Genomic DNA, 27,508 nt, shown 5'->3' with positions numbered 1-27,508 from the left:
TGCTGTAAAGTTTGCACGAAGATTGGAGTTTAACTTCGAAACTTCTTGAAATAGTTTCGACTGCATGTATTTTTTTCCGCAGATCTGCTAGGGAACAGTGGAATTTCTGGGGTTTAGAAGCTGTTCACTCAGGGCTTGCTCATTATACGAAAAAAATGTGCTCACGTATATTTGTAAAATAACCCAAAAAAAGTCGCACAGTGCACAGTGTCCCAAGTCTTATCCAAATAAACCTACTATATTGCGGAACCGACGTTTCATGTGCTAGTTTCCTTGCGTGGCTCGCATGCAGGTCCAGTTTGGGTCCTCCCACTGATAATCAAAAACCTCTTTTCAATTTACAAGTTTCAATTTGTGTTTAAGCCAGATTGAGTTTGAAGACGCTTCTTCTGCCGCTGAGATAAATTTTGCTATTTACTGGGTACTTCTATACAGCTTTATCTACTTGGAACGCATCAGATCGCTATGCCCGATCCAAATGTGCTAAGAGTGTATAAAAGCACAGGGGAAGATGCGAACGAGAACCCGGGCCAGGAATATGAATACTTGGAAGAACATCACCAACAGGGCGAAGTCCCTATAAATCACTACTTACCTCCTCAATCGTCGGGACAGCATTCGCATGACCAACGGCCGTCTCCACCGCGGCAACACCAGCACCCAGCTGAGGGGTCGCCACCTACTCCTGCTCAGCAGCTTTCATCAAACAATCCCGGTCCTTCCCGAATACCTGGCCAACAGTCTCCTTTATCCAATCCGTCGCGTCACTACCAGTTCCCCAAGTTTCCCAATGAAACACATCCTGGCCGTTACGACCCCAGAGCCCCAGCCCAAGACACTTCACAGAGACAAAGTTCAAATCAATCAGACGAAAGGAGAGGACGTTACGCTAGCTACGGCTACCCAATGGTCTCGATGCCTGCACCCTATAGAGGAGGCACCGTAGCACCTGTCGTGGAAGTAGATCCGGCCGGTCGAGCTTATTTATCTTATCCTGGTTACGAATATGAAGGCCAGATAAGCCAAGGGAACACCCCTGGTATGGTCAACCAACCGAATTTTGGCGGCCGACAACCAGGTCCGCAACCAATGTATGATATGCGCGATCCCTCAAGCTCCTACTATAACACTTCCTTGCCTGCGATGGCCCCACCCTATTATGGATCTCCGGTGCAATATGATCCAAGGATGTATGGTCATGATATATCGCCAGTGAGACTGTATCCTGGGGTTCCTCATCGGCCCCCAGTTCCACCGCTCAACTCGCGTCAAGGTATTCAACAATCCCAACCACGCAGAGGTCATCGACGGCAGCAGTCTCAACCAAGCACTGGAGCATCCAACCCGGTCAAGATGAAAGGAGTCAAAGATTACCCCTCTTTACAAGGACGTTTGCGGCTTCATCCTGATAGCCCCGGCCAGAAGGCCCTTCCCGGTTGGACTGGTAAAGTTACCACTCTAGCCTGGGAGGATGAGGGAACCCTCTGCATAATGGTCGAGGCAAACGGTATAGAAATCTCGCGCCGCTGTGACAATAATATGATTAATGGAACCAAACTTTTGAACTATGCGGGTTACACCCGTGGTCGGCGTGACGGGGTCCTCAAACACGAACAGGTTCGTCATGTTGTTAAAATAGGCTCAATGAACCTCAAAGGGGTCTGGATCCCATTTGAGCGAGCGATGGAAATGGTTCAGCGAGAGGACCTGCTGGACAGTTTGTATCCTCTCTTTGTTGCTGACCTAGAGGCTTTCTTGTATCACCCACTAAATTTAACCAGAACGTTGCAAGTTGTCCGAGCTGCTGAGGTGAAAAATCCTGTGTTCAGACTTTGGCGAGAATCGATCCCATTCAGAACGGACTCTAGCGGCGAAAATGAGGAAAATACAAGCGAAAGTGGCAGCGGAAGTAGCGGTGTCACACAAAGAGACTACTATTATAACTAATTGATTATAGAATTAATTTACAATACGGTAAAGTAGATCACACCTCGGAGTGCAAACCAACTTGCCAAATTTCGGCCTCATCTTCTTGAGAAATTCCGGCGGACTCCTGCTCGCGACGCGCGGCAGCGTGACGAAGAGCAACACGACGGACATACTCCGTGAGAGAGCGCTGCTGAGGACCAGCGACTACATCACGAGTTTGAGCACCCTGATACCATTCATCAAAGACAGCGGTGTCACGGTCAACGAAATCAAACACATCCAAGAAGGCTTGTTCGGCAGCCAGCTTCACAGGAATTGTAGTATCCCTGACAGCAGCAAATAATGGAACAATGAGATCATCTAATACCTCTGGAGTGAGATAGTGGCGACGGTGTTTAGCTACCGCGCGCAGAACCATCAATGCAAGGCGTCGGACATTGGGTGTGTGATCGTCCGTTTTCACAACGCAAGCTACGACAGCACTCATGTGGGTCGGATCCTCCGTCTGAAGCAAGTACTTGCCGAGACCTATCACGGCATTTTCACTTATTTCTGCATCGGTCGCTTGAGTGTGGCCAGCCAGAATGTTAGCAAAGTCCGGAGTGACAAACTGCTTCGCGTAAACCAGCAACGCGTTAGCAGTGAGAACTGCTAATAGTTTAGGAGCACCAATGACCTGCTTGACAATTGAAGAGCGACCCATAAGGGCTAAGGTGAGAGCTGCAATCTTGGCAACGGTGGCTTGCATGCGGACATTGGCTTCATTAAGATCAACCTCATCAATTAGCTCTAGAACATTTCCACGAAGTGGTTCTGACAAGTGCTGTCCTGCCTTGTGCAAAATCTCAAATAAGCTCTGCAGCATAGCCATACGAACACCCTCATCTTCAGCAGATCGGACACCAGCAATAATTTCTTTGGCCAAGGGATCAATACGTGTCTGCAAAGTAACAAGAGTACCCAAAGCTGTAGCTGCTCTGGTTCTAAGCAAAACGCTGGTCGGATCCGCCAATGACTTGGCAAAAGTACGCTGAAGCTGGGGCAGGAACGGTTTGAGATATTGAGGAATCCGTGCCAGCAACACATTCAAAGTGTACATAATTGCAGCCTTAACAGATGCGGGATAACGCTCACCAACCACACGAATTAGAGGACCAACAATCTGGGTAACCAAAGGTTTGAGGTTCTGCTCATCAGTACGTTCCACAACATCTGCAATAGCCAAAGCAGAAACCTCTTTGTCAGTAGTAGAACCCAGAGATAAGCCTTGCAAAAAGATGGGTAAAATGCATGAGACACCCTTGGGGAGATTGAAACCGGCGACAGGAGCCGATGTCATCTTAACAGCTTGGTGAGCAGCTGGTACGAGCTTAGCCAAATCACCCTTAGCCAGAGTAGATGTCAGTGCAGACAACAGAGCATGTGCGCCCTGAACCACACCAGCATCGCTATCTTCGAGAGATAGAATACCGAATGTAACCCAATCGGAGGCATAGTCAAGTGTGGCACCAGATCCAAGCTGTGTAGCAATGTGAGCAAGAACCGATGCACGTGTGGCTGACTCGGCAGCCTTGACTTTCTCGAGCAAATGAACTTCTGGAAGGGCAACTCCAAGAACTCGGTCCAGAGCAGTAGCATTAGCAGGAGAATCCGCCGTGTTGGAAACCTCCGCTGAAAGCAAAGCGTCTACGATCGATTCAAGTCGAGAGTAAAGAACATCACCAGCAACCTCACAAATGTCTGCCAAGCTTGAAGCCTTGAAGTCGGTAATAGGGGCTTCGATGAGCTTCGGAACAAGCGCGGGGAACACAACATCAGCACTAGTGCTCATCATTTCCTTCAGAGCAGCAAGAGCTCCATCATCACCAGCTTGCATCTGAGCAATGAGTTCAGGCAGCAAGTCTGATGCAACCTCACCAAGAGCCTCCTGAAGAGCGTCAAAGGCTTGAGATGCCGCTTCACGGACCGCTGTGACTGGATCGGTAAGACACCCACGAATAAGAGCGGTAAGAGCACGCTCATGCTCACGGAGCACATCAGTAGGTGTTGCAACAATAAGTTCCACAAGACCGACACAGATACCCTGGCGGGACTCGGGATCGCTAGCAAGCTCCTCAAGGGTAGGCAACAGCTGAACGAGTGCACCAGAAACACGACGTACAAGTTCTCCCAATGCACGGGCAGCGTTCGTCTGGGTTTCTTCGTGAGAAGAAGCCAAACGACGGACAAGCATGTGGGTTAATGGTGACAAGATCTCCTTGACAGTGCGAGGAGTGTTAGCAACAAGAGCCATCCAAACGTCCAAAGCGGAAGTACGCACCTGAGCGCTAACATCGGCACGGCAAATGAAGAGCGCGGCTAAAATCCGATCACGTCGTGTCTGACCAAGAGCTTCAACAAGAGTTTGATTAGCGGCACCGGCACCGCTTCCATCCTCAGCAGCAGTCTTGGAAATACCTGCAAGACGGAACATGAGATCACCAGTGAGCTCAACACTAGAGAGACGAATGCGGTATGAGGTATCAGAAAGACCGCGCTCAAGTTCAGGAAGCAACAAGTCAACAGCCTTGGCAGCATAATCTCTGACAATGAGTCGGCCCGCCTTAAGGGCGTTTTCACGGACCTCTTCAACAGAATCCGCAAGTCCCTGTAAAACTGCGGGCACAATTTGTGAGAGGTATGGTGTGAAAGAAGGTCCAAAAGCGGCAGGTAAGAATAAAAGCATAAGCACAAACGACTGGCGGATATGAGGTTGCGGGTTGGCACAGCTCTTGACAACAAGGGGCAAAAGTTCCTCGAGTTTGGCAACACCCAGGCCATGAGTAACCTCGGCGAGACCTTGAGCACAGCCCCAGCGATCGCCGATCTTTGTGGGATCGCGGAGAATCTCGAGCATATTGGGGATCACATCAGGGAACTGCTCTTCACCAAGCTTCTCAACTAATGCACCAAGTGCTTTACATGCAGTTGCGCATGTAGCGGGCACAGGGTCAGTCATAGCGACTTGCAGATCGGGCATGATCTCCGGTAAGTATGGAACCAGATCGGCACCATCTGTCAGAATAGACATATTACCCACAACTTGGCAGGCACGACGCTTGGTATTTGCCGAACGGTCCCGCATACCGCGTTTCACAACGTGAATCACTAGTGCCAAAGAAGGACTGTCAATGTAATGCACGAATTTTGTAGCGAGAAGAGCATCAAGAGCAGACTCGGTGTGACGAGTAGGATCGGAGATGGCATCTAGAAGCTGGGGTGTGATAGCTTTAATCTCAGCATTCTCAATAACATCACCGAACGTATGCAGAGAGTTCTTGGCGGCAGCTCGCACCTCTTTGTGGGTATCGTTTAACACCGCAACAATCTCGGGAACAATCGTAGAAAGAGAGGCAGACAACTGTTGGGGGTCCAAGTAGGCCATAGTACCAAGCAGCTCAACTGCTCCCTTCTTTCCACGCCAAGCAGTGTCATCAAGACGATTAATTGCCAAAGGAATAGACTTTGAGATACCGAATGTTGTAGTAACCTTCATGATGGAGCGAGCTGCTGTGGCAGCAGCTTCACGCACCGTGTTGTTCATGTCACCCAGACCTGCAAGAACTAGTGGTAGCAGCTCGAGTGCATATGGTTCAAATAGATTGTTCAAACGTTGTGACAAACAGTCTACGGCGAGCTGAGCACCTTCACGGCGAGCAGCTTCGCGCTTGTCTTCGCTGTATTCCTGAATTGTACGAATAACGCCATAATCGGTTAGAGCCACAAGACCCAACCCACCAACAAGACCTGCTAAACCGTACGCAGCACCTCTACGAGAGTCGGTCGAAGTGTTAGCACCAAGCGATTCAAGCAAACGAGTCATCAGAGGTGCAGGATCAATGCGAGAAGCAAGTGCTGAAAGAGCCTCACTAACTGATTGCTGGACGCGCTCAGAAGAATCAAGAGTATCTAACAGACGCTGCGCGATCGCTGGCAGCCTTGGATCGCTGGGGGCTAAGTGGCGAGCTTCTAAGCCGTACAATACCACATGCGCCTGCTGAGGTTTGTTGACAGTAACGAGGTTCTCGAACTTTGTGAGCAGCTCGTCTACACGCTCCGCACCATGACAAGCCACCAGATGAGCACCCAAAGTTTGAAGCTCAAAATCAACTTGATTGTTGGAGTCGCCGACAGCCTTGGCAACGAAATCACCTAGTTGCAACGGTTGTTCACCAGACAGGACGGGAACCAGAAGGTTTAGAGAGGTGGCTACACCACATCGAATAGGCCAAGGATCTTTGAAAGCTGTCTTGATCTCGAGGCCAAATTCATCAATCACCGGTTGAGGTGGCTCGCTTGCCACACGGAAAGCATCATAGAGCATATCAAGGATTGTCGTTAAAGTCTCCGGGCGAGAAGCTACTACCGCTGCTAATCCCTTCGCAACAGCATGGCGAACGTTTGTGCCCAGGAACGGGCGCAGAGACTCGGCTAGTTCAACAGCGTCATCAGGTAGACTCATTCCGCTCTCAGACCAAACATCTGCGGCTGCCTGGGGGGCATCCTCAGCAAAGCTTGCAATGTAGATTTCTGGTGCATATTTCCATGCGGTTAAATCGACTTCTTGATCAAGAATTTCAAGGGTCGCAACACGCACGTACGGGTTGTCGTCAACAACGGCAGAGAGCAAAGCAGATAATTCATCATTATCAAACAATACACCTTGGGCAATACGCTGCAAGCACTCCTTTACGTCCTTGGCCTTGTCCTTTCTAGATGAGAGAAGTTTCAACAAAGCAACAACTAAACCGTCGCGAGGGACGGTGGCCAATTCATCCGCATGGCTAGCAAGAACACTAAAGGTAAGCAAAAGCATTTCCTCTTGTGTTGGTGTTTTGAATGCTCGATTGCGGACAACTTTTGTGAGGAGGGGAAGCAGGTAAGCTAGAGTAACTGCATCAAATGGACGTTGATCACCCAGCATCTTGGCACGATAGAGAACTCTCACGGCGATGTCGTCAGCATTTGGAACAGAGATTAGGCCGAACGCAGAACACAATGCTTTGCCAGCATCCTCACGACGGTCAGTGAACCGGGCAGAAATGTTAGCTGTAAGAGCCTGAACGGTTCCTGCGACATCTGCCAGTGGAGCGGCCAGGCTGGAGCCCAGTTTGATCAACAAAGTGATTGCCCGAGGGAACCACACATTTTGGCCATTCTCTACGCCAGCTTTCGACAATGCAAGTATGACGGACAAAGCAAACTTATATCCAGCGGCGAATTTTTCAAGCCCGTTGCGGCGGACAGTTTGTTCCGCCATCATCGCGGTGTCTTCTTTAGAAAGCTTACCACCATTTTTAGCAGCGAGCTCTCGTCTCACTTCCGCTTCCCAGGCGTCAAGAGATTTGTCACGGCCACGTTCAGTTACATCCCGCTTTTTCATAACGGCCTTGGTCATAGCCAGCTCGCCAGGGGCCGTACGAAAGATTGTGATATCATCAGCTGTTACATCCACAGGTAACAAGCTACGCTCTAGGTATGAAACGATGTGAGGTGCATAAACTTGCGGCGCGACAAAAGCAAGAGTAGCGATAGCAGAAGCAGCTGCTGCGTGCCACTCGGTAGCGCCTTCGCCTGTAGCCGAGGAAGCATCCCAGACAAGCTCTAAAAGCTTCTCAACATTTTGAGATGCGACAGCGCCTGCATCGACCTGAGCACGAGCACACAAGCCTACCCATGTTTGAGGAAGCGCCTTTTGATGGTGGGCAGTGACAATAAGAGCCACAAGGGTGTTTTCGGCCAAAGCAGCAGGACGTCCAAAAGCTTTGATTACCGCACTAATCCTACTCCACTTGTCGGTGTGCGAACTCAGTTCCTGAGCCATGTAAACACCAAGTTCGGAGTTCTCTTGATAAACCTTACCAAGGGCAGATACCGACTCAGTCTGAGCAAGGCCTGCAGTTTGACTAGCCGCAAGATAGGTCATTGCACGGGTACTTTCAGGGGACTTGCGTTTTCCAGCAGCTTGAACACCGATTTGAAGGTCTTCACTAGCTGTCAGGCGCTCGTATACCCTGGGGTCGAAAAGCGCATCTCCATCATCAGCTCCCAGCAGAACACACGCATACCCAATAGCGATGCATTTAAAACTAATCGCAGCATTGACGTTACTTGCAATATCTTTGTATGCCTTTTTCAGCGCTGTTTCAATGTTGGGTGTCAGTTTAGCGGGCCCACTTGCAAGCGTCACGGCCCAAATACGACGTAGGGGGTTTCTTGAGTCTTGCAAGCCCTTGACAACAATAGATTCAGACTCCGGGAGCGCATTAACAACAGCTTTAGCAATTTCTGACACACCTGCTTCTGTGCTTACTTTAGTTGCGAATGATGATAAAGTGTCGATAACAGCAGGAAGAGCTGGAGAGATAGCCGAAGTGTATCTCGCTAACGAATGAGCATATAGAGCAGATTGGGCTGGGTTAGTGGCCTTTTTCGCATTGGTAGCGATTTTTGTGACAAGAGAATCGTCAATACCCCTAGACAGTAACAAGCCCAGAACTTCAGAAGCCTGCTGTCGAACCTGAGGGCTTGAGGAAGACAAATTGGACTGCAGAGACTGCTCTAATTTTTCAGCCAATGCGTTCATATTCAAATCCCGGGTTTGGTCTTTAATCACCGGTGGCAGAACTATCACCAGAGTAAGCTCAGCTGAGCGAAGCATAGCTCTACCATAAGCTGGCACCAATTGTTCGTCAAAGATTTGCTGGGGGATCAATGCCATAAACGGGCCAAGGGCTTGAATCACACTGTCCGTCAATGCAGGGTCCGCAGGGCCTAAAACACTGGCGATGTACGCAGCAACAAAGTCTGGAACAGCTTCGACACAAGCGGCTTCTATGGCGGGTGTTTCGGGTGCAATTACGGCAGCTCCATCTGCAAGAGCTCCTGCCAACAAACATGCCGCCAGCGACTTGTTTTTCAGTAAATCAAGAATAGGAGAAGCCCCGTGCCTGACAGCGTATTTGGTGCAAGCCGCCCGAGTTTGGCGCAGCGAAGTTTTGCATAGACGCGGGCGATTTGAGTCCATTGCCCGGAGCAGAAGTTTTGCCTGTACTGATAGGAGGTCTTGGGCGACCGGTCCTAAAGCCACCAATAGAGCGTTGGCCCATTCAAGCAATAAGGTAATTGCTGAGCTTCCGCCTGATTTGAGGGAAGTCTGCGCGGTCTCTATAAACTGTGAGACAACTTCAGAATTTTTTTCGGCGGCTTTTATCAGAACCTGAGCGGAGGTGTCTCTCAAAACTGCCGAATCCATAGCTGCGTGGGTGCTCAGGAGTGCCGGCACGATACCATCGAGATCAGAAGAGTCTTCAGTCAAAAGCTGCCTAAGAAAGGAGACCTTTCCAAAGGAGTTCAACGACTGGAAACTCATCGTTATACACCAAGTACACAATCGAGGTTTGGAAAGGGTTTTGAAAAAATCGTAATCTGAGATTCCCAAGTCAGACCCCAACGGTTACCCTACACCCCAGATTTTGAGTATATAACGATGACGGCAGGAATTTTGTCATCACAACTAAAACAACCGTTGATGAATGAGATGTCGAAATAGAAGTTCGCCGCGTTTGCTGGCTTGGACGGTGTCGACACTGGTCTCTCACCACCCTTAACCAGAGTTTTCTGAGGTTGATTCAAAGTTGGTTTTTGGTAGCTAGCTATTTAGTAGATTAGATTACAGCCCATGCAGGTAGGCGGCAAGAAAGTTCGGATCAATGTGAGAATGAATTTTAGCTTGTTATCTGAGCTCGCAATATGAGTATATAGTATCTTCAGCGTCCAATAATCGCCTTGATGGCCAAGTTGGTAAGGCGTAGCACTAGTAATGCTAAGATCACCGGTTCGAATCCGGTTTGAGGCAAATTTTTTTGGTCATCGTTTCTCGGTTTTTTTTGGTCTTGTATTGTCTTGTTTGACGAGGGAAACTGGTTAAAAGAAAATGCTTTTCTAAATAAATGAACCTGGGAAGGCCGTTGCTGCTATTAATAAATTTACAAAAATAAATATCACTGAGGACACACGGGCACATCATGGCGGAAGCAGCAGCGCTCATTGTAAGAGCAGGAACCAGTCTTGACCCAGTTCTGGCAAGGCTTGGACCGCCACTTGGGAGGGCGGTCGACGGTCTTGAGTTCCTGGGTGCCGTGGGCAAACTGGCATTTTTCACCGTAGGGGCAGTTGCCGCCCGTGCTCATGTAGGATGCACATAGCTCTGTTTTATAAAGCTCAGTGTTGGTGCTGGGACGACCGGACTTTTTCGGGGGTCTGCTGATTCCGGGGCCCGTAGACGAGTTGGAAGAAGTTGACGAGGTCGACGACGCAGACGAGCCAACAGGAGCGTGGCCAGAGCCAGCAGAGGCGTGCGGAGGGGTGTGCACGCCGACCGCCAAAGGCTTAGAGCCAGTGGGGGTGGAGAACCTTGATGGGGTGGTTGGCAGGCCGCTGGAAGAAGGGCCTGTGGCGTTGATGGGGCTTCCGACCGGAGCAACGACGGAGGAGCCTACTGCGCCAACTGGGGGAACCACGTGGTTCATTCCACCTAGTGCCAAGCCAGTAGGAGCAGCCGACGAAGCACCAGCGGGTGGAGGGGAGTGGGCAGCGGCGGAGGACGAAGCGTCGAGCCAGCCACCAAGATAGTTACGGTTGGCGGGGCCATGAACGTAGCCGGGCTGAGGCGGTGCCTGACCGGGGATCAACGAGGGTCCGGTCGATAGACCGCCAGGGATAGCAGGCTGGGGAGAAGCGACAGCTGCGGGGGCAGCCGCACCTGTGGGGGTCTGACGGTAGCCGAAGCCGTCGTCACGGGGGCCCCAAATTCCCCTGGTGACACCAGCACGATAAGCAGGAGATAGCAAGCTGCCTTTTGGCGCTGCGCCAGGAGCCATCAGGCCGACGTTGGGGACGCCAGGTGCAGCGGGCCCCGAAGCGGCAGCGGTGGCCGCCCCCGTGGGGGCAACTGTGGTCGGGGGTGCCGCAGGGGTACCTGCCTGGGGAGCCGGAGCCCACAACGAGCCAAAGTAATTCGAAACCTGGGGACCAGACGCCGAGGCGGCAGTGGCAGGAGGAGTTGCCGGCACAGAGCCCGGGGCCGACGGGGCCACTGACGAAGTTCCCGAAACCGGGGCGCTCTGGGCGGGGAAGAGCTTACTTTGAGGAAGATTCCACAAGTCACTCAGCGGAGCGCAAGAACGACTTTCGTTAAGTGTTGCAGACAGATCGGGTATGTGTCCATGCGAAGCGGTAGCCATCACTAAAAGTCGGGTTCAGAAATAGCACAAGAGGAGGGATGGGGGTCGCAGCTAACGAGCGCAAAAAAAAAGCACAACGAGTAAAAGTCCTGAATAAATACTAAGAAGATCCAATAACAGAAGTAACTAAAACCGGTAAATCTTTCGGGGTTCAGTCACTAGGTATATAAAGCTGGGGTTGGCAGGATTTTTTTGTTATCGTCGGAAACGAGTACTGGGATAGGTGGAAAAAAGGTAGAGAAAAAATATTGACTCAGCCAGGTTAAAGTGACCGACTAAGCAGGGTAGCGGTTGCATATGACGTCACGCCCTAGGGAGACGGTCGCAGGCAAGATATAGGCTTCTAGGTCGAGGGGGAAGTTAAGTTTGAGAAAAACGGCAGCCAGCGACCCGAAATCTCCGACACACGGACCCCGCGTGATTGCGACGCCTTGATCGAGCCGATCGATCCTGCCCCGCGGCAGCCAGCAATAGCCTAGGGTTTGCCCAGGCGGCCCAGGAAAAATACCACTTTCCATCAATAAATAATTGCATACTTAAAGGGCTACGGAAGAGTCTAGGTTGGTTTGTAGGCGGCCTTGGCGGTCCTGAGCCGGGCCTGCGGGCGTCGTCGATAGCACTCTCTCGCCCCGGAGAACGATGAGGCCTAGAGTGCGGGTCTGCTCGACGCCCTTGCGGGTTCGCGACACCTCTTGGGCATCGGCAATAACCAGGTTCATATAGCCGTCGAAAGCAAGTAGTTCACCGCTTACCTCCGAGTTGTCGGAGAGGAACACCCGTATTGGGCGATTGATCAGATCGGAGAGCTTGGTTTTGGCCATGTCGTTGTGGGGGCGGGCCAGTAGTGCAGATGTGGTTGCAGTGTAGAGCGCCAGGAAATGTCGAAACGCTTCCGAATCGAATCTACAAGTGCTTGTGCGGGATTGACTAAAAAAGACCACCCACCCCTTTGCAGGTTACATAATGTCTGAACTGAAACGCAAGCAGGAAGACGAGGATGAAGTGGCTGCCAAGGTGGCCAAGACGGGCGACGTAGTTTCAATCAATGAGGAGATTGCTGTTGCCGAGTCATTGAAGGAGTCGCCAGAGCCGGGCGCCGCCAGTGTCGAGGTCGAGGCGGACAAACCTAAAGAGGCTGCTGCCGCGCCCGAGACGGCCGCGTCTGCGCCGGCTGCTGAACCCAAAAAGACCGCCCGCTCCAAGTACGCCGACCTCGAGGGCGACAGCGAGGACAGCGAGGACAGCGAGGACGACGAGGACTTTGACGAGGGGGAGTTCGACGACGATCTCGACGAGGAAGAAGAGCTCTCTGAGGTCGAGGTCGAGGAGGGCTCGCGTCGGAGGACCCGCGTGGACTACAAAAAGGTCCTCGAGGAGATGGAGAAGGAAGAGGCCGCCAACCTCCAGGACGACGATGACAACGAGTTCGTAGCTAAAGAGTAGATTGTTTCTGTAGTGAAATTTTGATTTGATTTAGTTTGGTTTGATTTGGTTTGGTTTTTGTTCTTGGAAGGGTTTTGAATGGTAGGCTATTTAGATCGTCACTTTGCACGATAAGATTTAAAAAGGAAAAAAAAGAAAACAAACACGTGCGTATCTAGCAGCAGCTGCTCTTGCTTTCGTCGGGCTGCTGGGTAAAGGAAATAGTCTGTCCCTGAGAGGGCTTGATTTGCGCAAAGTCGGCCTGTAAAGTGGTCTGTTCAGCATGCTGGCGGTAGATTTCGGTGAGAATGTTTTGGAAGGCAAGCTCGACATTAGTAGCGTCCAAAGCAGACGTCTCAATAAACAGCAGCTTCTTCTCCTCGGCAAACTGGCGGGCCTCGTCAGTGGACACGGCGCGCAGGTGCTTGAGGTCGCACTTGTTGCCGACCAGCATAATTACAATTTGCGACACGGCGTGCTCGCGGAGCTCGTTCAGCCAGCGGTTGACGCCCTCGTATGTCTCTGGCTTGGAAATGTCGTACATGAGAAGCGCGCCGACCGCGCCACGGTAATATGCAGCCGTGATGGCCCGGTAGCGCTCCTGGCCCGCCGTATCCCAAATCTGGGCCTTGATGACCTTGCCGTCGACAGTGACAGTGCGAGTGGCAAACTCGACGCCAATAGTCGATTTGCTTTCCAGGTTGAATTCGTTACGGGTGAACCGGCCAAGAATGTTGGACTTGCCTACACCACTATCACCAATCAAGACAACTGCGTTAGTTACACGTTCGTTCCTTGCGGCCTCCGCCGCCCGCTCCACTTACTCTTGAATAAAAAGTCGTATTCGTCGGCCATAGTACTTTGGGAAACCTTCAAAGTCAGCCAAATCCCAAAAGCCACCAGCTGCCTCCCTTCCTCTTAGTAATGCTTGCTGCAGGGCTCCTGCGATTCAGCCTGCGGGTTTCTGGCGGGGTTGCACGCTGTGCAAGCGGCAATGTGCGCTGGAACGTTGTGAAAGTCGCCGGGGGATGGCAGGGACGCTGGTCACAAAGCGGCGCGGCCGGAGCCTCTCGGCCGGCGCCAAGATCGCCCCTTTATCCTGTTTTGGCCCTATCTGCTGTTGCATTCACGCAGTTTGACGAAACAGACGACTCCGAGCAGACGCGGGAAGCGAGAATGCTCATAAAAAGCAGAATGGAGGCCCAGGACAATCCGCCGGACTCGGTTGTGGGCAAAATATTCTGGGCTCTTCGGCATTACGTCTACGAGCCGGTGCGGGTATTTTTGCGGTTCGTTCACCTGCTGACCTTGTTTTTGCCGGTGCTGTTCCTGTGTCCAATTGTGTTCTTTGGAAGCAGCCATCCAGATATAGACTGCGACAGGACAGGTGCTCTGCTGTGGTACAAACTGGTTCGCTATGCCATGCAGTGGGCGGGGCCGTCTTTTATCAAATTAGGCCAATGGGCAGGCAGCAGAACTGATATTTTCCCTATGGGCCTGTGTCGCGAGTTTGGCGAATTGCACTCCAACGCTAAAAAACACGGGTTCTGGCATACCCAGTGGGTCGTAGAAAAGGTCACTGGCAAGTCCGTTGACGAGGTCTTTGATTTCATAGACCACAAACCTTTGGGCATTGGAGCAATGGGCCAAGTATACCGGGCCAGACTGAAGGGTGAGTCTAATGAAGTTGCTGTCAAAGTGTTACACCCCCATATCGACAGCATGGTTGACCGAGATCTCGCAATCATGATGTTCTTTGCGAAAATCATCAACGTGCTTCCGACAATGGAGTGGCTATCGCTTCCTGGAGAAGTCGAGACGTTCAGTACAATTATGAGATCCCAACTTGACTTGCGAATCGAGTCTGAAAATCTCCGTATTTTCCTGCACAATTTTGAGAACTATCCTGCAGTGTCTTTCCCCAGGCCTTATCCAGAATTAACTACTCGGATGCTGCTTGTTGAGGAGCTGGTACATGGTGTACCCATGTCCAAGATCCTTGAGTTTTGCCAGCATTCTAGTATGGACCGAAGACTGGCTCTGGTTGGATTGAATGCGTTCTTCAAAATGCTGCTGCTTGACAATTTCACTCATTCCGATCTTCATCCCGGAAACATTATTGTGCAGTACACGTCGCCTAAAGGTGATTTCGAAACAGCGAATGAGCGACTGAAGAAGGCAAAGACCAAGGCAGAATGGTCCCAAGTCATGCGAGAGCTCGAGGACAAAGGTTACGAACCACACATTTGCTTCATTGATGCTGGTCTCGTTACAGAACTCACAACAAAGAATCTGCGTAACTTTATCGATCTGTTCCGAGCCGTGGCTACTTTTGACGGCTACAGAGTCGGAGAGCTCATGGTTGAACGCTCTCGCACCCCCGAAACAGCTATTGATCCAGAAGTGTTTGCCCTCCGCGCTCAAAAGCTCGTGGACGAACTCAAGACCAAAACTTTTGCTCTAGGCAGTCTATCGCTGGGCGAACTTCTGGGCTCCATGATGGATATGGTTCGCCGGCATCACGTGCGAATGGAATCCGATTTCATCACCATTGTTTTGAGCAACCTACTTATCGAAGGCATAGGTCGTCAACTGGATCCCAGTCTTGATCTTTTCGAGTACGCACAGCCGGTCCTACGCCAAGTTAGCACTCAAGGACACCTTAGCAAAGAGGACTTTGTTCAAATGACCAAGGTGTGGGTGGTCGTCGAGGTTCGACGATTCATTCAGGCCAGTATCCAACAAATCCACAACTGCGTCAAATACGACCGCTTTTCTCCAAACGTATAATTTTAATTTTAACCCTCATACCACCCCCGCTGCCTATCGCGCTGCCGCCGTTGCTGTTGCCCTAGCCCAGAGCCGTTAAGCCATAGGTGTGCACGTGCGATCGTCATACAAAAAAGAAAAACACCCACACTACACTCGGGGCGGCATGAAATTTGCAAAGTCGCTCCTGCGCAACCAGGTGCCCGAGTGGAGCGAGTATTATATCGACTACAAGGCGCTTAAAAAGCTTGTCAACCAAGCCGCCGCGGCTCCAGAGGGCACTGAACGGGAAACCGCATCGCAGCCGTTCTTTTTCCAGCTCGATCGCAATGCTGAGATCGTCGATACTTTCTTCAATTCCCGTTTCGCAGAGTATATGAGACGGCTGAAGCACGTTACTGAGCGGCTGCCAAAGGGATCCCCATCCCCAACCGGATCATCTGCCCCCACACTCGATATCCGGCTCTTGGACGCGGATGAGCTGTCGGAGCTGGTCTCGGGGCTGCTGGAGTTGCGCTCCCAGTTCAGAAAGTTGGCTTGGTATGCCGAAGTTAACAAACGAGGGTTTGTAAAGATCCTCAAAAAGTTCGACAAGCATTGTCGTGCGCACACTCAAACCAGATACCTCACGTCCAAGATTTTCATCCTCCCGTTTGCAGATGGACAACAAGTTTCAGAGAAGATCAACCAGGCCAGCTCGATCTTGCAGGAAATCTCTCCGAATGTCGATTTGGAAAATGGGTTGGCAAACCTCAAGTTCGGCGCGTCCGCAGAGGCCTTGCCAATCGATGTGCCCGCCGAATTCGTTGCTGCCATTGACAATGGAGATGACGAAAAGCTCAAGTCGTTATTTGCTAGCTCGCCGATGCCGTCTCAAAAGACGTTGTCCAGACTTTTGCTGAGAGCTCTGGCAGGTAATAAAGCTATCGACACGGTCTTGGGCCACTATAACATCAAATCTTCTTGTGAGCTGCACAACCGCAATATTATACACAAGCTGGTGATTCAGTGTCGAAATCCCAGCAATTTACCCAAACTGAAAGCTGGCTTCCACCATCCATCTCCTAGCCTGCCGGATGAGGCTGAAGAGATCGATGTGGATGAAATTGCTCTAGGTAATCCCTATCAACAGCTAGTCAGATTGCTGGACCATTTGACAGAAGACATGCATGAAGCTGTGGTGGCTCTGGATGATATGATGCGTGCTCCGTTACACTATGCGGCGATTTACGGGCTGCCCCAAGTGTCAGAGATTTTGATATCCAAAATGTCGGAATGGGAGCTTTTGACGTCTTCTCAGGGTATTCTCAGCATGGAGTTCAAGGATGCCGAAGGACTTGGTCCAATTCACTATTCTGTTCGCAACAACCATCCGGTGACGACAGAAAAGATGCTCAAGGAAGGCGTCCCACCTACCGAGGCCACAAAATCAATCTTGAATCCATTCTTGTTGGTTGCAACACGTCTCAATTCAGTAAAAATGCTCAAAGCACTACTTGATTTCGGTCTTGACATCAACTACCAGAACTCAAAAGGCGAGTCGGCCCTATATACGGCTGCCAAATATAATTATTTGGCAAGTGCAAAACTCTTGATTGCTTCCAAGGCTGATCTTGAGCTTGAAGAGTATACTTTTGGCTGGACTGCTCTTTTCGTTGCTGCAGTAGATGGGTCAACTGAAATCGTCGATCTCCTGTTGGACGCAGGGTGTGTATCCACAGGTCTTGATCAATCGGGCTGGTCTGCAAAAGAGCATGCAGCCTTGAGAGGGCATATTAAGTTGTCAGAAAAACTCGAGTTACCTTCCGAATCGCCAACTCTAGTAGCAAAGCGAGAAACCACTCCCCCAGAAAGCGGAGCTTCGGATTCGCTAAAACAGCGGAGATCGACGGTTCCTAAAGACATTATCAAGTCTTTTGGTCATCGCTACTTGGAAGATCCAGATACTGTGATGGTTCTGGTCACACTAAGCAGCCACGATCTTCGCCAAACTCGACGTTGTGTGGAATTTGCTAGTCTCAACATGTCACAAGCCGGTTCAACAGAGTTGGATACGGCACTTTCACTGGTAGTCTCGTCAACTGGACATGGCGAACCGGTTGTCTTAGATCTGCCCGCTCCCGAATTTGGTGTTAGTACCGAAACAATCGCTTTTACAACTGCTGATCTGGCCAACACAGCAATCTATTTTGATTTGGTGCCCACATATTCGCCAAAGCGACCAGTGCTTGGTCGGGCAGTTGGAATGCTATCAAGCATTGTAAAGCCTGTTGGAAACATGGAAAACCTGAACGAGTCTATGGTGGTGCCCATTCTCGAACAGGGAACGCTGGCTATTCTGGGCACCGTCATGTTCAGCTTCCAAGTTGTGCGTCCATTCAAGCATGCAAGTGTTGGAATTGAAACCACGTCGACGTACTGGAAATCTTTGACCACCAGTCGTGTGATTGGACACCGAGGTCTTGGTAAAAATACCCTGTCCCAGCGATCGCTGCAGCTTGGAGAAAACACTGTTGAAAGCTTTATTCAAGCGGCCAATCTGGGGGCTTCGTACGTCGAGTTTGACGTGCAACTAACTCGGGACCTTGTTCCAGTTATTTATCACGACTTTGTTGTGGGTGATAGCGGCTTTGATATTCCAATGCACAACTTGTCACTGGAGCAGTTTATGAATATAAACATGCCACAGGCGACCCAAACTCAAGAGGAGAGCTCAAAGCCACGCCGATCAATGTCTTTATATGATTCTAGACAGTCATTTATGGAAATGCACAGAATGGCGCTAACCAAAGACTTCAAGGCCAAGGGGTTCAAAGGTAATGTGCGGGGCCATTCGATCCAGTCCAAGTTTGCGACTCTCGAAGAGCTGTTCAAGACCTTACCGGCTTCGGTCGGGTTCAATATTGAATGCAAATATCCAATGCTCGATGAGGCAGAAGCTGAGGATATGGACCAGATTGTACTTGAGAAGAACGTTTGGGTTGATACTGTTTTGAAGATGGTGTACGACCTCAAGGGGGACCGTGATATCATATTCTCTTCTTTCAACCCTGATATTTGTGTCTTGCTATCTCTCAAGCAGCCGTCAATCCCAGTATTGTTCCTGACTGAAGGCGGCACGGCACCTATGATGGACGTCCGGGCTTCCTCCTTACAAGAGGCCATTCGATTCGCTAAACGCTGGAACCTTCTTGGCATTGTATGTGAGTCCACACCCATTGTCGCGTGTCCCCGCTTGGCTCAGGTCGTCAAACAGTCCGGGCTGGTTTGCTTTACCTACGGCGTTCTCAACAACCAGCCTGACCTGGCCCGGCGGCAGCTCAAGGCCGGCGTCGATGCGGTGATCGTGGACTCTGTGCTTGCGGTTCGAAAAGAACTCACTTCCGACGAGGGAATTGTATTCTGATTGATAAATAACTAGAGGAATAGTTTAGGTTCGCTAACTGAAAGATTCACGGGGCTGCAAGAAGTCGGCCTCTCCGAAATCTGTGTCGTTCTGTGAATGCGACTTGAAGGCCGCCGGAACAAAGTAGGCCTGAACACTGGACATGCTGGTCGGCTTTTCAGGCAATGGTTCATCGACGTCTGTTCCGTAGGCGTCGTCTTCTTCCGCTTCGTCACGCGAGCGCTTCTGGGCCTTCGTACTCGCGTTTCTGGCAGCAACTCGCTGCTCGAGTTCTGTCTTGGGTCGAGATTGGCTGATGTCGAACTGCTGCTGAATACTGGCTCGGTCTAAAGGACCGACTACATCACCCTGGTACGATGGAAGGAAGCCCTGGGTCAAGTAGCCTTCACTAACAGCCTTGCGGGCCCGCATGCCTACATTTGCGAGCTGTACCTGCAATTCTGGGTCCAATGCAGGGGCTCTGGACGAGAGCCCGACTCCGCTGGGATTCAGCGGATAGTCACTGTGGAGTCGCTTAGCCGGAGTGGGTGGTGTCATGCTAACCTCAGCAAAGGTGATTGGAGGATGGTTGACTCGGTGTGAGAATTAGCCTGAGCAGAGTGAAGCCAGTGTAAACTGCGAATGAACGAATTTTTCAAGTATTTAAGCAGATCAGTTCAAGTCTCACTGTCCGACGCTAACTGGCAGTGCGTCGGCTGATTAACTCGCATAGGTGAACAAACATAGTCACTAAGGCCGGTCGCACCTCACGAATGAGACCGAGAGACCAGTTTTCTCCAAAATGCCATGGGTTAACTAGTGAGCCGCTCAAAAGCACCAATTCACTCGCCAAGAGCGCCAAATCGCCCGCGGCCACGGGGTAAGGACCTAACCCTGGACAATTTACGCGCAGCATAAACACCCTCGCCCCTTTCTAAAAATATAAAACAAGCATCGTTACCGCCCCGTGATCTCAGCTCCACCATGCCTGGTCAGCCACCGTACTATAACAGTTACGGGTACAACGAGGGATACGACGATGAGGAGGAGCAAGGGCGGCCTCAGGTGCGAATTGGCCGTTCTGACGAAACACCAACTCTGCTCTCGATGAACTTCCCCCAGGACAGCCCCTCTGCTCCCTCACCGGTTGCCTCAGGGAATCCCTATGTGAATGGACAGAGGACGTCTTACAATTTCGACACCCCGGACTATCCGACGTACAGCGGCTACGTCAGTAGCTACGACGACCCCCTCACTGGCTCAGTTTATGACCAGAGACCGTCTTTTGAACTCAACCAGCTGAATCCCGGCCAGCCTGAAAGTGCCGGGGCAGCTGCAGACTCCTCATGGCAGAACATGTACAGCTACCAGGACAACAATCATCTCTTAAGTCCTGTTTATTCTCCATCGCATGTGGTCAAAGATCCTGAATCCCAAAATTACATGGAGCCCGGCCGCTTGAATGTGTTTGGAATGTCCAATTCGGACGAGTATGCCGATCAGGAGGACGAACACTATGTGTTCCCCATTAACGGTGATGAATATGCTTTGAATACGTGGGGCGACGAAAGCACAGAAGTGGCTAGTGATACTGATGTCGAGGATACGGACAATGAATACGACAACAATGGACGCACAAATCCCCGAAAGGTTCAGCTTTTCCGGGGTAATCTTGTCCTTGATTGTCCTGTGAGTGATCGCTTGTTATCCCAGTATCCTGAACATCAGCCGGTTCGCGAGTTTACCCATATGCGTTACTCTGCTGCGACATGCGACCCTGCAGACTTTGTTGCAAACGATTTCACACTCCGTCAGCGATGCTACAGCTCGCCCAGAAGCACGGAGCTTTGCATTTGCATCACCATTTACAATGAAGACGACATTCTCCTGGCTCGCACCTTACAAGGCGTATTCAACAACATCCGTCATTTGTGCAGTAGATCACGATCAAAGGTGTGGGGTTCAGAGGCCTGGAAAAAGGTCGTTGTGGTTGTTGTTTCTGATGGCCGTGAAAAGCTCAACCCGAGAGCGAAGGCATTGATGGCAGCCCTGGGTGTATATCAAGAGGGGTTTGCTAAAAACATGGTCAACGACAAGCCTGTCGAGGGCCATATTTACGAGTATACGACAATGGTGCGAATTGCTAGCGCCAATGATACTGTGCGTTTGACTACTAAAAACGCTGTTCCTGTGCAAATGCTGTTTTGCCTCAAGGAGAAGAACAAAAAGAAAATCAACTCCCATCGATGGTTTTTCCAGGCGTTTGGGCCTATTTTACAGCCTAAAGTATGTGTGCTTCTGGATGCGGGTACTCGCCCTGGTAACCACGCTATTTATCATTTATGGAAGGCATTCGATAAAAACTCACAGATTGCTGGTGCTTGTGGAGAAATTGCTGCTGCCCTAGGAAAGGGCTACTCGAAACTGTTCAATCCGTTAGTTGCTGCACAGAATTTCGAGTACAAAATGTCTAATATTCTCGACAAGCCCTCTGAATCTGTTTTTGGCTTCATCACAGTTTTACCCGGTGCGTTCTCAGCATATCGTTATGAGGCGCTGCAAAACGATGCCAACGGTGAGGGCCCACTTGAAAAGTATTTCAAAGGAGAAAAGCTAGAAGGCCAGGGCGGTATCTTTTCGGCAAATATGTATCTCGCCGAAGATCGTATTCTTTGTTGGGAACTTGTTGCAAAACGCAACTGTAACTGGGTACTAAAGTACGTCAAATCGGCCAAGGCCCACACCGATGTGCCCGAGCATCTCAGTGAGTTGATTCTTCAGCGTCGTCGTTGGTTGAATGGCTCGTTTTTCGCGGCAATCTACGCGCAAGTCCACATGTTTGGTATTTGGCGTACGTCGCATTCTTTGGCTAGAAAATTGTGGATGCATATCGAGTTCCTGTACCAGGCAATCAGCTTGATTTTCTCTTGGTTTTCGATCGGTAACTTTTTCCTCGTTTTCAAGATTCTCACTGAGGCGGTTGGTGACCCGAGCATGGACTTTGCTCCGGGCCACGTCCTGTCGATTGTTCTCACTTGGGTCTACGTTTGCTGCCTGGTTACCATTTTCGTTCTTTCTTTGGGGAACAGACCAAAAGGCACACATTATTTCTATGATATTATCGCTGGCTTCTTTGCGGTGTTGATGGCGTACATCTGTTTCTCGGCTATCTACGTTGCCGTTCGAAGTGTCGAGTATGAAATTTGCAAAGACGGCGGGTTCAAGCCGCAAATGATGGTTTTGGATAAGACGTTCCGTGATTTAATCATCTCATTACTCTCGACTTATGCCCTTTATATTATTGCGTCCCTTATCTCTCTTGAGCCTTGGCATATGATCACGTCGTTCCTGCAGTATATTTTGCTCAGTCCCGCCTATATCAATGTTTTCAATGTGTATGCATTCTGCAATACTCACGATATTTCTTGGGGTACCAAAGGAGACGATAAAGTCAAACTTGACTTGGGTGTGGTCAAAGCGGACGAGAAAGGCAAAGCTGAAGTCGAGTTGCCCACAAGCTCTAGTGCGGTCGACCAGTATTATGTTGACGAGATCAATCTGCTCTCCTCACCGCCGCTCAAGGTCAAAGAGGAGCCTTCGGCCCAGGACCGTCACACTGACTACTATGCCTTCTTCCGTTCGAGTGTTGTGCTTATCTGGCTGTTTATGAACATTGCTCTTATTGCGGTTGTTCTCAATGTAGGTGGGTTTGAAGACATTACAAAAACAAGCTCTTCAACCGCTACAGCCACAGCGACTCCTGCTGCTACGGCAGCGGCTGCAATCAAACTAGCGGTGCGGGATACTTGTAAACCGGTCAACACTGCCACCACTCAAACGACTGAAATTTATTTGGCGGTGATTCTGTGGTCGGTTGCGGGTATGGCGGCCTACAGATTCGTGTGCTGTGTTTTGTTTTTGGCCCAGTGGGTCATTGGTCACTAGTTGTACTTTAAATAACTCTCTAGTGCCTGCTACTTGGCTATTGCTATCTGTGCTACCTTTGCGCGTACACCGTCAGTCTTCTGGCCGCCAGACCCGTACTTGTGGCCTTCTTTTGAGTATTTATGCCCTCGCTATCGACGACTTTCCAGATTACCTAAAATGAGAGCGGTTATTCAAAGAGTCAAACAGGCTTCAGTGACCGTCGACTCTCAAGTAACCGGCCAAATCGGACGAGGTCTACTGGTTCTTGTGGGAATATGCCCGGAAGATACCCCAGAAGATTGTGAAAAACTGGCCTCAAAACTGACCAAGATGCGACTTTGGCCTGACGAAAACAATGGACAATGGAGAAAATCCGTGGTAGATATAGGGGGAAAAGTACTATGTGTGAGTCAGTTTACATTGTATGCAACAGTGCAAAAAGGTACCAAGCCTGATTTCCACGGCGCGGCCAAGGGAGACGGTGCAATCGAACTGTATAATAAGGTCAAAGAACTTGTGGCCAAAGGTATGCCCAACGGAGAAAACGACGTTGCAGATGGCAAATTCGGTGCTATGATGGACGTGTCGTCAGTCAATGACGGTCCTGTGACGATTCAATATGACACCAAAGTATCCCGTAGCGGTAAATAGATTTATTCGGGCTTTGGTGCAGCCTTTTGGGTTTCGGCGTACTTCTTTTTGAAGATCTCCTCAACGGTTTGCAGTCCTTTCATTTTTTCGTTGACCAGCTTGTCGAGATCAACTAGATTCTTGTTCAGGGTCTCGCATTTACCCTCGAACAGCTTGATGGCATCTGCGGAGTTTTTCTCGACAAAGTAGTCAGTGCCTACATCGACAACATACTTGTCAATGTTTTTCATTTGTCCTGGAACATACAATGACGACGTGAGAGGCACAAGAATATCCTTCCCTTCCTGACCCTGGGACGAGGCTGTTTTCACCGAGTCGATACAGTCTCTGAATTTTACCTGGGCCTGGCGTAATTGCGTGAATGATTCTGATAAATGCTCTAGCTCTGCTTCGAGCTGCTGGCGCACTTCTGCCAACTGCTGGACAGAAAGGTCGTTGACGTCCATTGCAGGCTATTGACTAAGGCAGCGAGGGCTGAAAAAAAAAATATCACAGACCACCTTCACAGCCTTAGAGCGTCCGTTTTGTAAATGATTTCAATCGCTATTCCGGCGTCTTGTATAGGTGGTCAAACCTGCTACTCTTTGGAGCAGGCCACTTATACTCTATATGAGATATGTAGAGCTTGTATGCTCTTTGAAGTTAACGAGATCATCGTGTATGACATACCTGATGTCAAGGCTGCCGCAGAATCGGTAGAGCCCGTTGCTGCGAAAAAGATTGTGTTTGGAGAAGAGGAGCAGGAAGAACCAAAGCCCGTTGTTAGAGGATCAGCGCCGTCGTGGGAAGCAGTCGCAGCGGCCAACATGCTGCAGTATTTGGTTACTCCGATCTATCTTCGAAAGCAGTTATTTGGCGATCTGAAAATGTATAAAAAGGCCAAGAAATTGCCCCGGGTGCCTGGTCAAGAAGCGCTGCTTAACGGGAAACTAGTCCAGGGCGTCGCAATCAAGAAGAGCACGCCCAAGAAGAAGGGCAAGAAGTCGAAAAAGGAAAAACAGGACGCCCGGCTCACCCCATTTGTAAATATAGGATTCGACCATGTTTTTGAGCTCGAAGAACAGGTGCCAGTGCACAGCCAAGTCACAATTGACATGTCGACCAAAAAGCCAGTAGCCAGTGCCAACAAAAGCTATACAGTTCGGGCCGTGCGTCAATTCAGTAAGATTTTCACCGAATCAAGTGTGCCAGGAGGGTATACACATGCCATTTATGCCGCCTCGCAGCAGTTTACTGGGAAACCCGTGTCCCCGCCGATCCACGAAGTTACTCCTGTTCAAGTACAGGACTATGAGCGCCCATTGCTTGTGTTTGGCAAGTGGACCGAAGTCGAAGCGGCGGCCAAAGGCGACCACGAAATGCCTGCCGCCCCGCACGAGCTGTTTGACGCCAAGTTGCCCGGCAGCGAGACTGCACGACTTGAAGATTCAGTGATGATTTGTTTAGCACGTATCAGTAAGTAATATGTAAGAAGGTTCTATGTCGATTCGACAACTTCGACCAGCGAAACGGTTGCCTTTTCCGCCGGAGACAGAGGGGGTTCAGCCGAAGACTTCTTAACCAGAAGCTTGAGCTCGTCCATGGCCTTGTCAAGGCGGGAGACCTCATCCTTGTCGAGTCCACGGTAGATGAGGTCGTTAAGCTCACGAATGAGCTTGGACTTGGGGGACCACACGGGCATCATCTTGCGCTCCTGCTGCTCGAGTTTCTCCATTTTCTTAGCGTACTCAGCAGCGAGGGCGGCCCGGCGAGCCGCGAACTTGCGCTTGACTCGCATGGCCATTTCGACACTTTCGTAGTGGTCGGCCCAGTCCTTTTCGGAAATGCCCATACCAGCGGCCCAGCCGGGGTAGGGCTCCTCCTCGACGTCTTCGGCGATCATCTCGCGGACGACCTCCTGCACGTCGGTGTCGACGTCGAATTCGCGCGCAACGTCGTCGGCCGTCAAGTCACGGCCTAGGATTTCACGCACCTCGTCGGCCATCTCATCAGTGATGGAGACCCGGCGCTTCTGGATAGGCGCCGTGCAGTAATCCACGATACGAGGCATGGTTGGTTAGAGTGTGGGGTGAACTGGTGTTCGGGTAGTCGCTGTGATTGGGAAGAATTGGGGTTTGGAATTAAGAGACTGTAGAGTGTCTTGCTTCCAAGTTGTGGTGTGATGACTCTGGCAGTGACTTGTCCCTTTATATAGTAGAATCTGGGGTAGTGTGACCTTTGGGGGATAGCTACGTTGCTTATGCATGACCATGCACTACTCCGCATAGTGCCACGCAGTGCTCTCAGCGTCGCATGGCGTTCATGTTTGTGAAGGCGCGGCCAAGCCATAGCATAGCAGGACCAAAAAACCAACACTGGAGAGAACCGGTGGATATTCTTTAGCTGGAAACCAGAATAAATCACTCACGTCAGAGATCTTCCCCCAACGCGGGGGGTAGTGGTGGTGGCCTGCCTGCACAGGTCACGAGGTCCCCGTCTTGGTAAGAGATAGGCGGCGCCGACTTGAAACTGCCGGATCTGTGGCCAGCGAAACAGGCAGCAGCTGCGCCGGTTACCTGGATACTATATAGGTGAATTACTTTCATACTGTAGAAACTTTGTCCTGCCTGCAGTGAGTTTGACTCATTGTTTATACCAAGCACGCCACCTCTGGGGTGATCTGTCACGTCACTGACAGCAACATACCATCACGACGGGAATTTTGCGGGAGATCTAGCCAAAGGCGGATGACAAGATAGAGCCCGCTCCATCACCGATAATCAGCTGCCTGGTCGAACAAATCACAAGGGTGGTTCGGCTTTGGTCTACTGAGGTTAGGGTAAAGATGAGGTACGACCTGATCACAGGGTTAGGGGTTGATTATAAGTGCTTACATCAGATCACACTAAGCAAGTGGGTGGGCTCTCCGAAGGTCCTTAGTTAGTTTACCTAAAATTCCGAGGACCCTTTGGATATATTTAGTAGTTGAACGCAATCATGGAGATATGACTTTAGGAATTGCTGGGAACACTGCGGGTACCAAGAACAAAATTTTACACGCGTGCCACGCAAACAAAATTAGCGCTTAGGGGGCCGTTTAGCGTTCGGGTCTCAGCATTACCCGGCTGTCGCTTGTTTAATAAGAAATGCCTCTGATCACATTCCACACCAGTTTTAGAACCTCAACATGAACTTTCTTCATCTTGCCGCCTCTCTTCTCGTGACCGCCTCGAGCGTCAACGCTATGGGCGATCTCGGTTTCTGTATTGGAACCAAAGACAACTCTGGCGTCTGTAAATATACCGACGGCTACAAGGAGGACCTCCAAAAGCTCGCTCCCTACACCAACACTATTCGTTTCTACTCCACCTCCGACTGCAACACTCTCCAGTGGCTTGCTCCCGCGCTCGTTGCGGAGAACTTCAAAGCTGTTGTCGGTATTTGGCCCACTGACGATACCCACTACCAGATGGACAAGGATGCGGCCTCTACCTACCTCCCCCAGATGTCTATCGACAACGTTGTCGCTTTCACCGTTGGCTCTGAGGCGCTTTACCGCAAGGACTTGACCCCCCAGCAGCTGGCCGACAAGATCAGCGACTTTAAGAACTTTGTCTCCGGCATTAAAGACAAGGACGGCAAGTCTTACAGCTCTGTCCCCGTGGGTACTGCCGACTCTTGGAACGTGCTTGTTGACGGTTATAATGCCCCCGCCGTCCAGGCCTGCGACCTCGTCTTGGCTAACGCCTTCTCGTACTGGCAGGGTCAGGTCATGAACAACGCTTCCTACTCCTTCATTGACGATATTATGCAGGCTGTGCAACAGGTCCAGAGCATCAAGGGCACTGACGACATCGACTTCTGGGTCGGTGAGACCGGCTGGCCTACCGACGGTGGAAACTACGAGTCTGCTCAACCCTCTGTGGACAACGCCGAGACCTTCTGGCAGCAGGGCATCTGTGCTATTAGAGCTTGGGGCATCAACACCTTTGTTTTTGAGGGCTTTGACGAGGCTTGGAAGCCCCCTTCCACTGGCCAAAATGGCCAGGAGGTCCAGGGTGTCGAGCGCTTCTGGGGTGTCTACGATGCTAACGGAACCCTCAAGTACGATCTCAGCTGCAAGTTCTAATCCCCAGAGCTAAAAATTTAAACTCCCTATTAT

The 27,508-nt window shown here is 50.6% G+C and overlaps 14 protein-coding genes across 14 annotated transcripts; 7 read left to right on the top strand and 7 right to left on the bottom strand.

Moving 5' to 3' along the window:
- Window positions 1–465: 465 nt before the first annotated feature.
- On the top strand, window positions 466–1,947 carry B9G98_00225 (Cell pattern formation-associated protein STUA; the record flags this gene model as incomplete). Its single annotated transcript, XM_024806783.1, has 1 exon — window positions 466–1,947. One exon carries the CDS (start codon window positions 466–468, stop codon window positions 1,945–1,947), a length of 1,482 nt encoding a protein of 493 aa, XP_024662551.1.
- A 37-nt stretch (window positions 1,948–1,984) lies between these two features.
- Window positions 1,985–9,340, bottom strand: B9G98_00224 (eIF-2-alpha kinase activator GCN1; the record flags this gene model as incomplete). Its single annotated transcript, XM_024806782.1, has 1 exon — window positions 1,985–9,340. The coding sequence occupies one exon, from the start codon at window positions 9,338–9,340 to the stop codon at window positions 1,985–1,987; it is 7,356 nt and encodes a 2,451-aa protein (XP_024662550.1).
- A 631-nt stretch (window positions 9,341–9,971) lies between these two features.
- B9G98_00223 (mRNA decay factor CTH1) lies at window positions 9,972–11,213 on the bottom strand (the record flags this gene model as incomplete). The annotated part of the gene is made up of 1 exon (XM_024806781.1): window positions 9,972–11,213. One exon carries the CDS (start codon window positions 11,211–11,213, stop codon window positions 9,972–9,974), a length of 1,242 nt encoding a protein of 413 aa, XP_024662549.1.
- A 536-nt stretch (window positions 11,214–11,749) lies between these two features.
- B9G98_00222 (Small nuclear ribonucleoprotein-associated protein B) lies at window positions 11,750–12,034 on the bottom strand (the record flags this gene model as incomplete). The annotated part of the gene is made up of 1 exon (XM_024806780.1): window positions 11,750–12,034. One exon carries the CDS (start codon window positions 12,032–12,034, stop codon window positions 11,750–11,752), a length of 285 nt encoding a protein of 94 aa, XP_024662548.1.
- A 142-nt stretch (window positions 12,035–12,176) lies between these two features.
- B9G98_00221 (hypothetical protein) lies at window positions 12,177–12,656 on the top strand (the record flags this gene model as incomplete). The annotated part of the gene is made up of 1 exon (XM_024806779.1): window positions 12,177–12,656. The coding sequence occupies one exon, from the start codon at window positions 12,177–12,179 to the stop codon at window positions 12,654–12,656; it is 480 nt and encodes a 159-aa protein (XP_024662547.1).
- Window positions 12,657–12,810: 154 nt separating this feature from the next.
- On the bottom strand, window positions 12,811–13,490 carry B9G98_00220 (Ras-related protein Rab-11B; the record flags this gene model as incomplete). Its single annotated transcript, XM_024806778.1, has 2 exons — window positions 12,811–13,406; window positions 13,460–13,490. 2 exons carry the CDS (start codon window positions 13,488–13,490, stop codon window positions 12,811–12,813), a joined length of 627 nt encoding a protein of 208 aa, XP_024662546.1.
- A 69-nt stretch (window positions 13,491–13,559) lies between these two features.
- Window positions 13,560–15,425, top strand: B9G98_00219 (hypothetical protein; the record flags this gene model as incomplete). Its single annotated transcript, XM_024806777.1, has 1 exon — window positions 13,560–15,425. One exon carries the CDS (start codon window positions 13,560–13,562, stop codon window positions 15,423–15,425), a length of 1,866 nt encoding a protein of 621 aa, XP_024662545.1.
- Window positions 15,426–15,570: 145 nt separating this feature from the next.
- B9G98_00218 (Glycerophosphodiester phosphodiesterase GDE1) lies at window positions 15,571–18,810 on the top strand (the record flags this gene model as incomplete). The annotated part of the gene is made up of 1 exon (XM_024806776.1): window positions 15,571–18,810. One exon carries the CDS (start codon window positions 15,571–15,573, stop codon window positions 18,808–18,810), a length of 3,240 nt encoding a protein of 1,079 aa, XP_024662544.1.
- A 33-nt stretch (window positions 18,811–18,843) lies between these two features.
- B9G98_00217 (hypothetical protein) lies at window positions 18,844–19,347 on the bottom strand (the record flags this gene model as incomplete). The annotated part of the gene is made up of 1 exon (XM_024806775.1): window positions 18,844–19,347. The coding sequence occupies one exon, from the start codon at window positions 19,345–19,347 to the stop codon at window positions 18,844–18,846; it is 504 nt and encodes a 167-aa protein (XP_024662543.1).
- Window positions 19,348–19,773: 426 nt separating this feature from the next.
- Window positions 19,774–23,326, top strand: B9G98_00216 (Chitin synthase A; the record flags this gene model as incomplete). Its single annotated transcript, XM_024806774.1, has 3 exons — window positions 19,774–22,733; window positions 22,758–23,265; window positions 23,309–23,326. 3 exons carry the CDS (start codon window positions 19,774–19,776, stop codon window positions 23,324–23,326), a joined length of 3,486 nt encoding a protein of 1,161 aa, XP_024662542.1.
- Window positions 23,327–23,369: 43 nt separating this feature from the next.
- B9G98_00215 (putative prefoldin subunit 5) lies at window positions 23,370–23,813 on the bottom strand (the record flags this gene model as incomplete). Its single annotated transcript, XM_024806773.1, has 1 exon — window positions 23,370–23,813. One exon carries the CDS (start codon window positions 23,811–23,813, stop codon window positions 23,370–23,372), a length of 444 nt encoding a protein of 147 aa, XP_024662541.1.
- An 84-nt stretch (window positions 23,814–23,897) lies between these two features.
- On the top strand, window positions 23,898–24,830 carry B9G98_00214 (hypothetical protein; the record flags this gene model as incomplete). Its single annotated transcript, XM_024806772.1, has 1 exon — window positions 23,898–24,830. The coding sequence occupies one exon, from the start codon at window positions 23,898–23,900 to the stop codon at window positions 24,828–24,830; it is 933 nt and encodes a 310-aa protein (XP_024662540.1).
- A 14-nt stretch (window positions 24,831–24,844) lies between these two features.
- Window positions 24,845–25,417, bottom strand: B9G98_00213 (hypothetical protein; the record flags this gene model as incomplete). Its single annotated transcript, XM_024806771.1, has 1 exon — window positions 24,845–25,417. One exon carries the CDS (start codon window positions 25,415–25,417, stop codon window positions 24,845–24,847), a length of 573 nt encoding a protein of 190 aa, XP_024662539.1.
- A 1,116-nt stretch (window positions 25,418–26,533) lies between these two features.
- B9G98_00212 (Glucan 1,3-beta-glucosidase) lies at window positions 26,534–27,475 on the top strand (the record flags this gene model as incomplete). Its single annotated transcript, XM_024806770.1, has 1 exon — window positions 26,534–27,475. The coding sequence occupies one exon, from the start codon at window positions 26,534–26,536 to the stop codon at window positions 27,473–27,475; it is 942 nt and encodes a 313-aa protein (XP_024662538.1).
- Window positions 27,476–27,508: the final 33 nt, after the last annotated feature.

The sequence above is a fragment of the Wickerhamiella sorbophila genome (assembly GCF_002251995.1).
Source record: "Wickerhamiella sorbophila strain DS02 chromosome Unknown contig1, whole genome shotgun sequence".
NCBI lineage: Eukaryota > Fungi > Ascomycota > Dipodascomycetes > Dipodascales > Trichomonascaceae > Wickerhamiella > Wickerhamiella sorbophila.
Note: the sequence above shows the minus strand (reverse complement) of the source record. Positions and strands in the feature narration are given on the sequence as shown.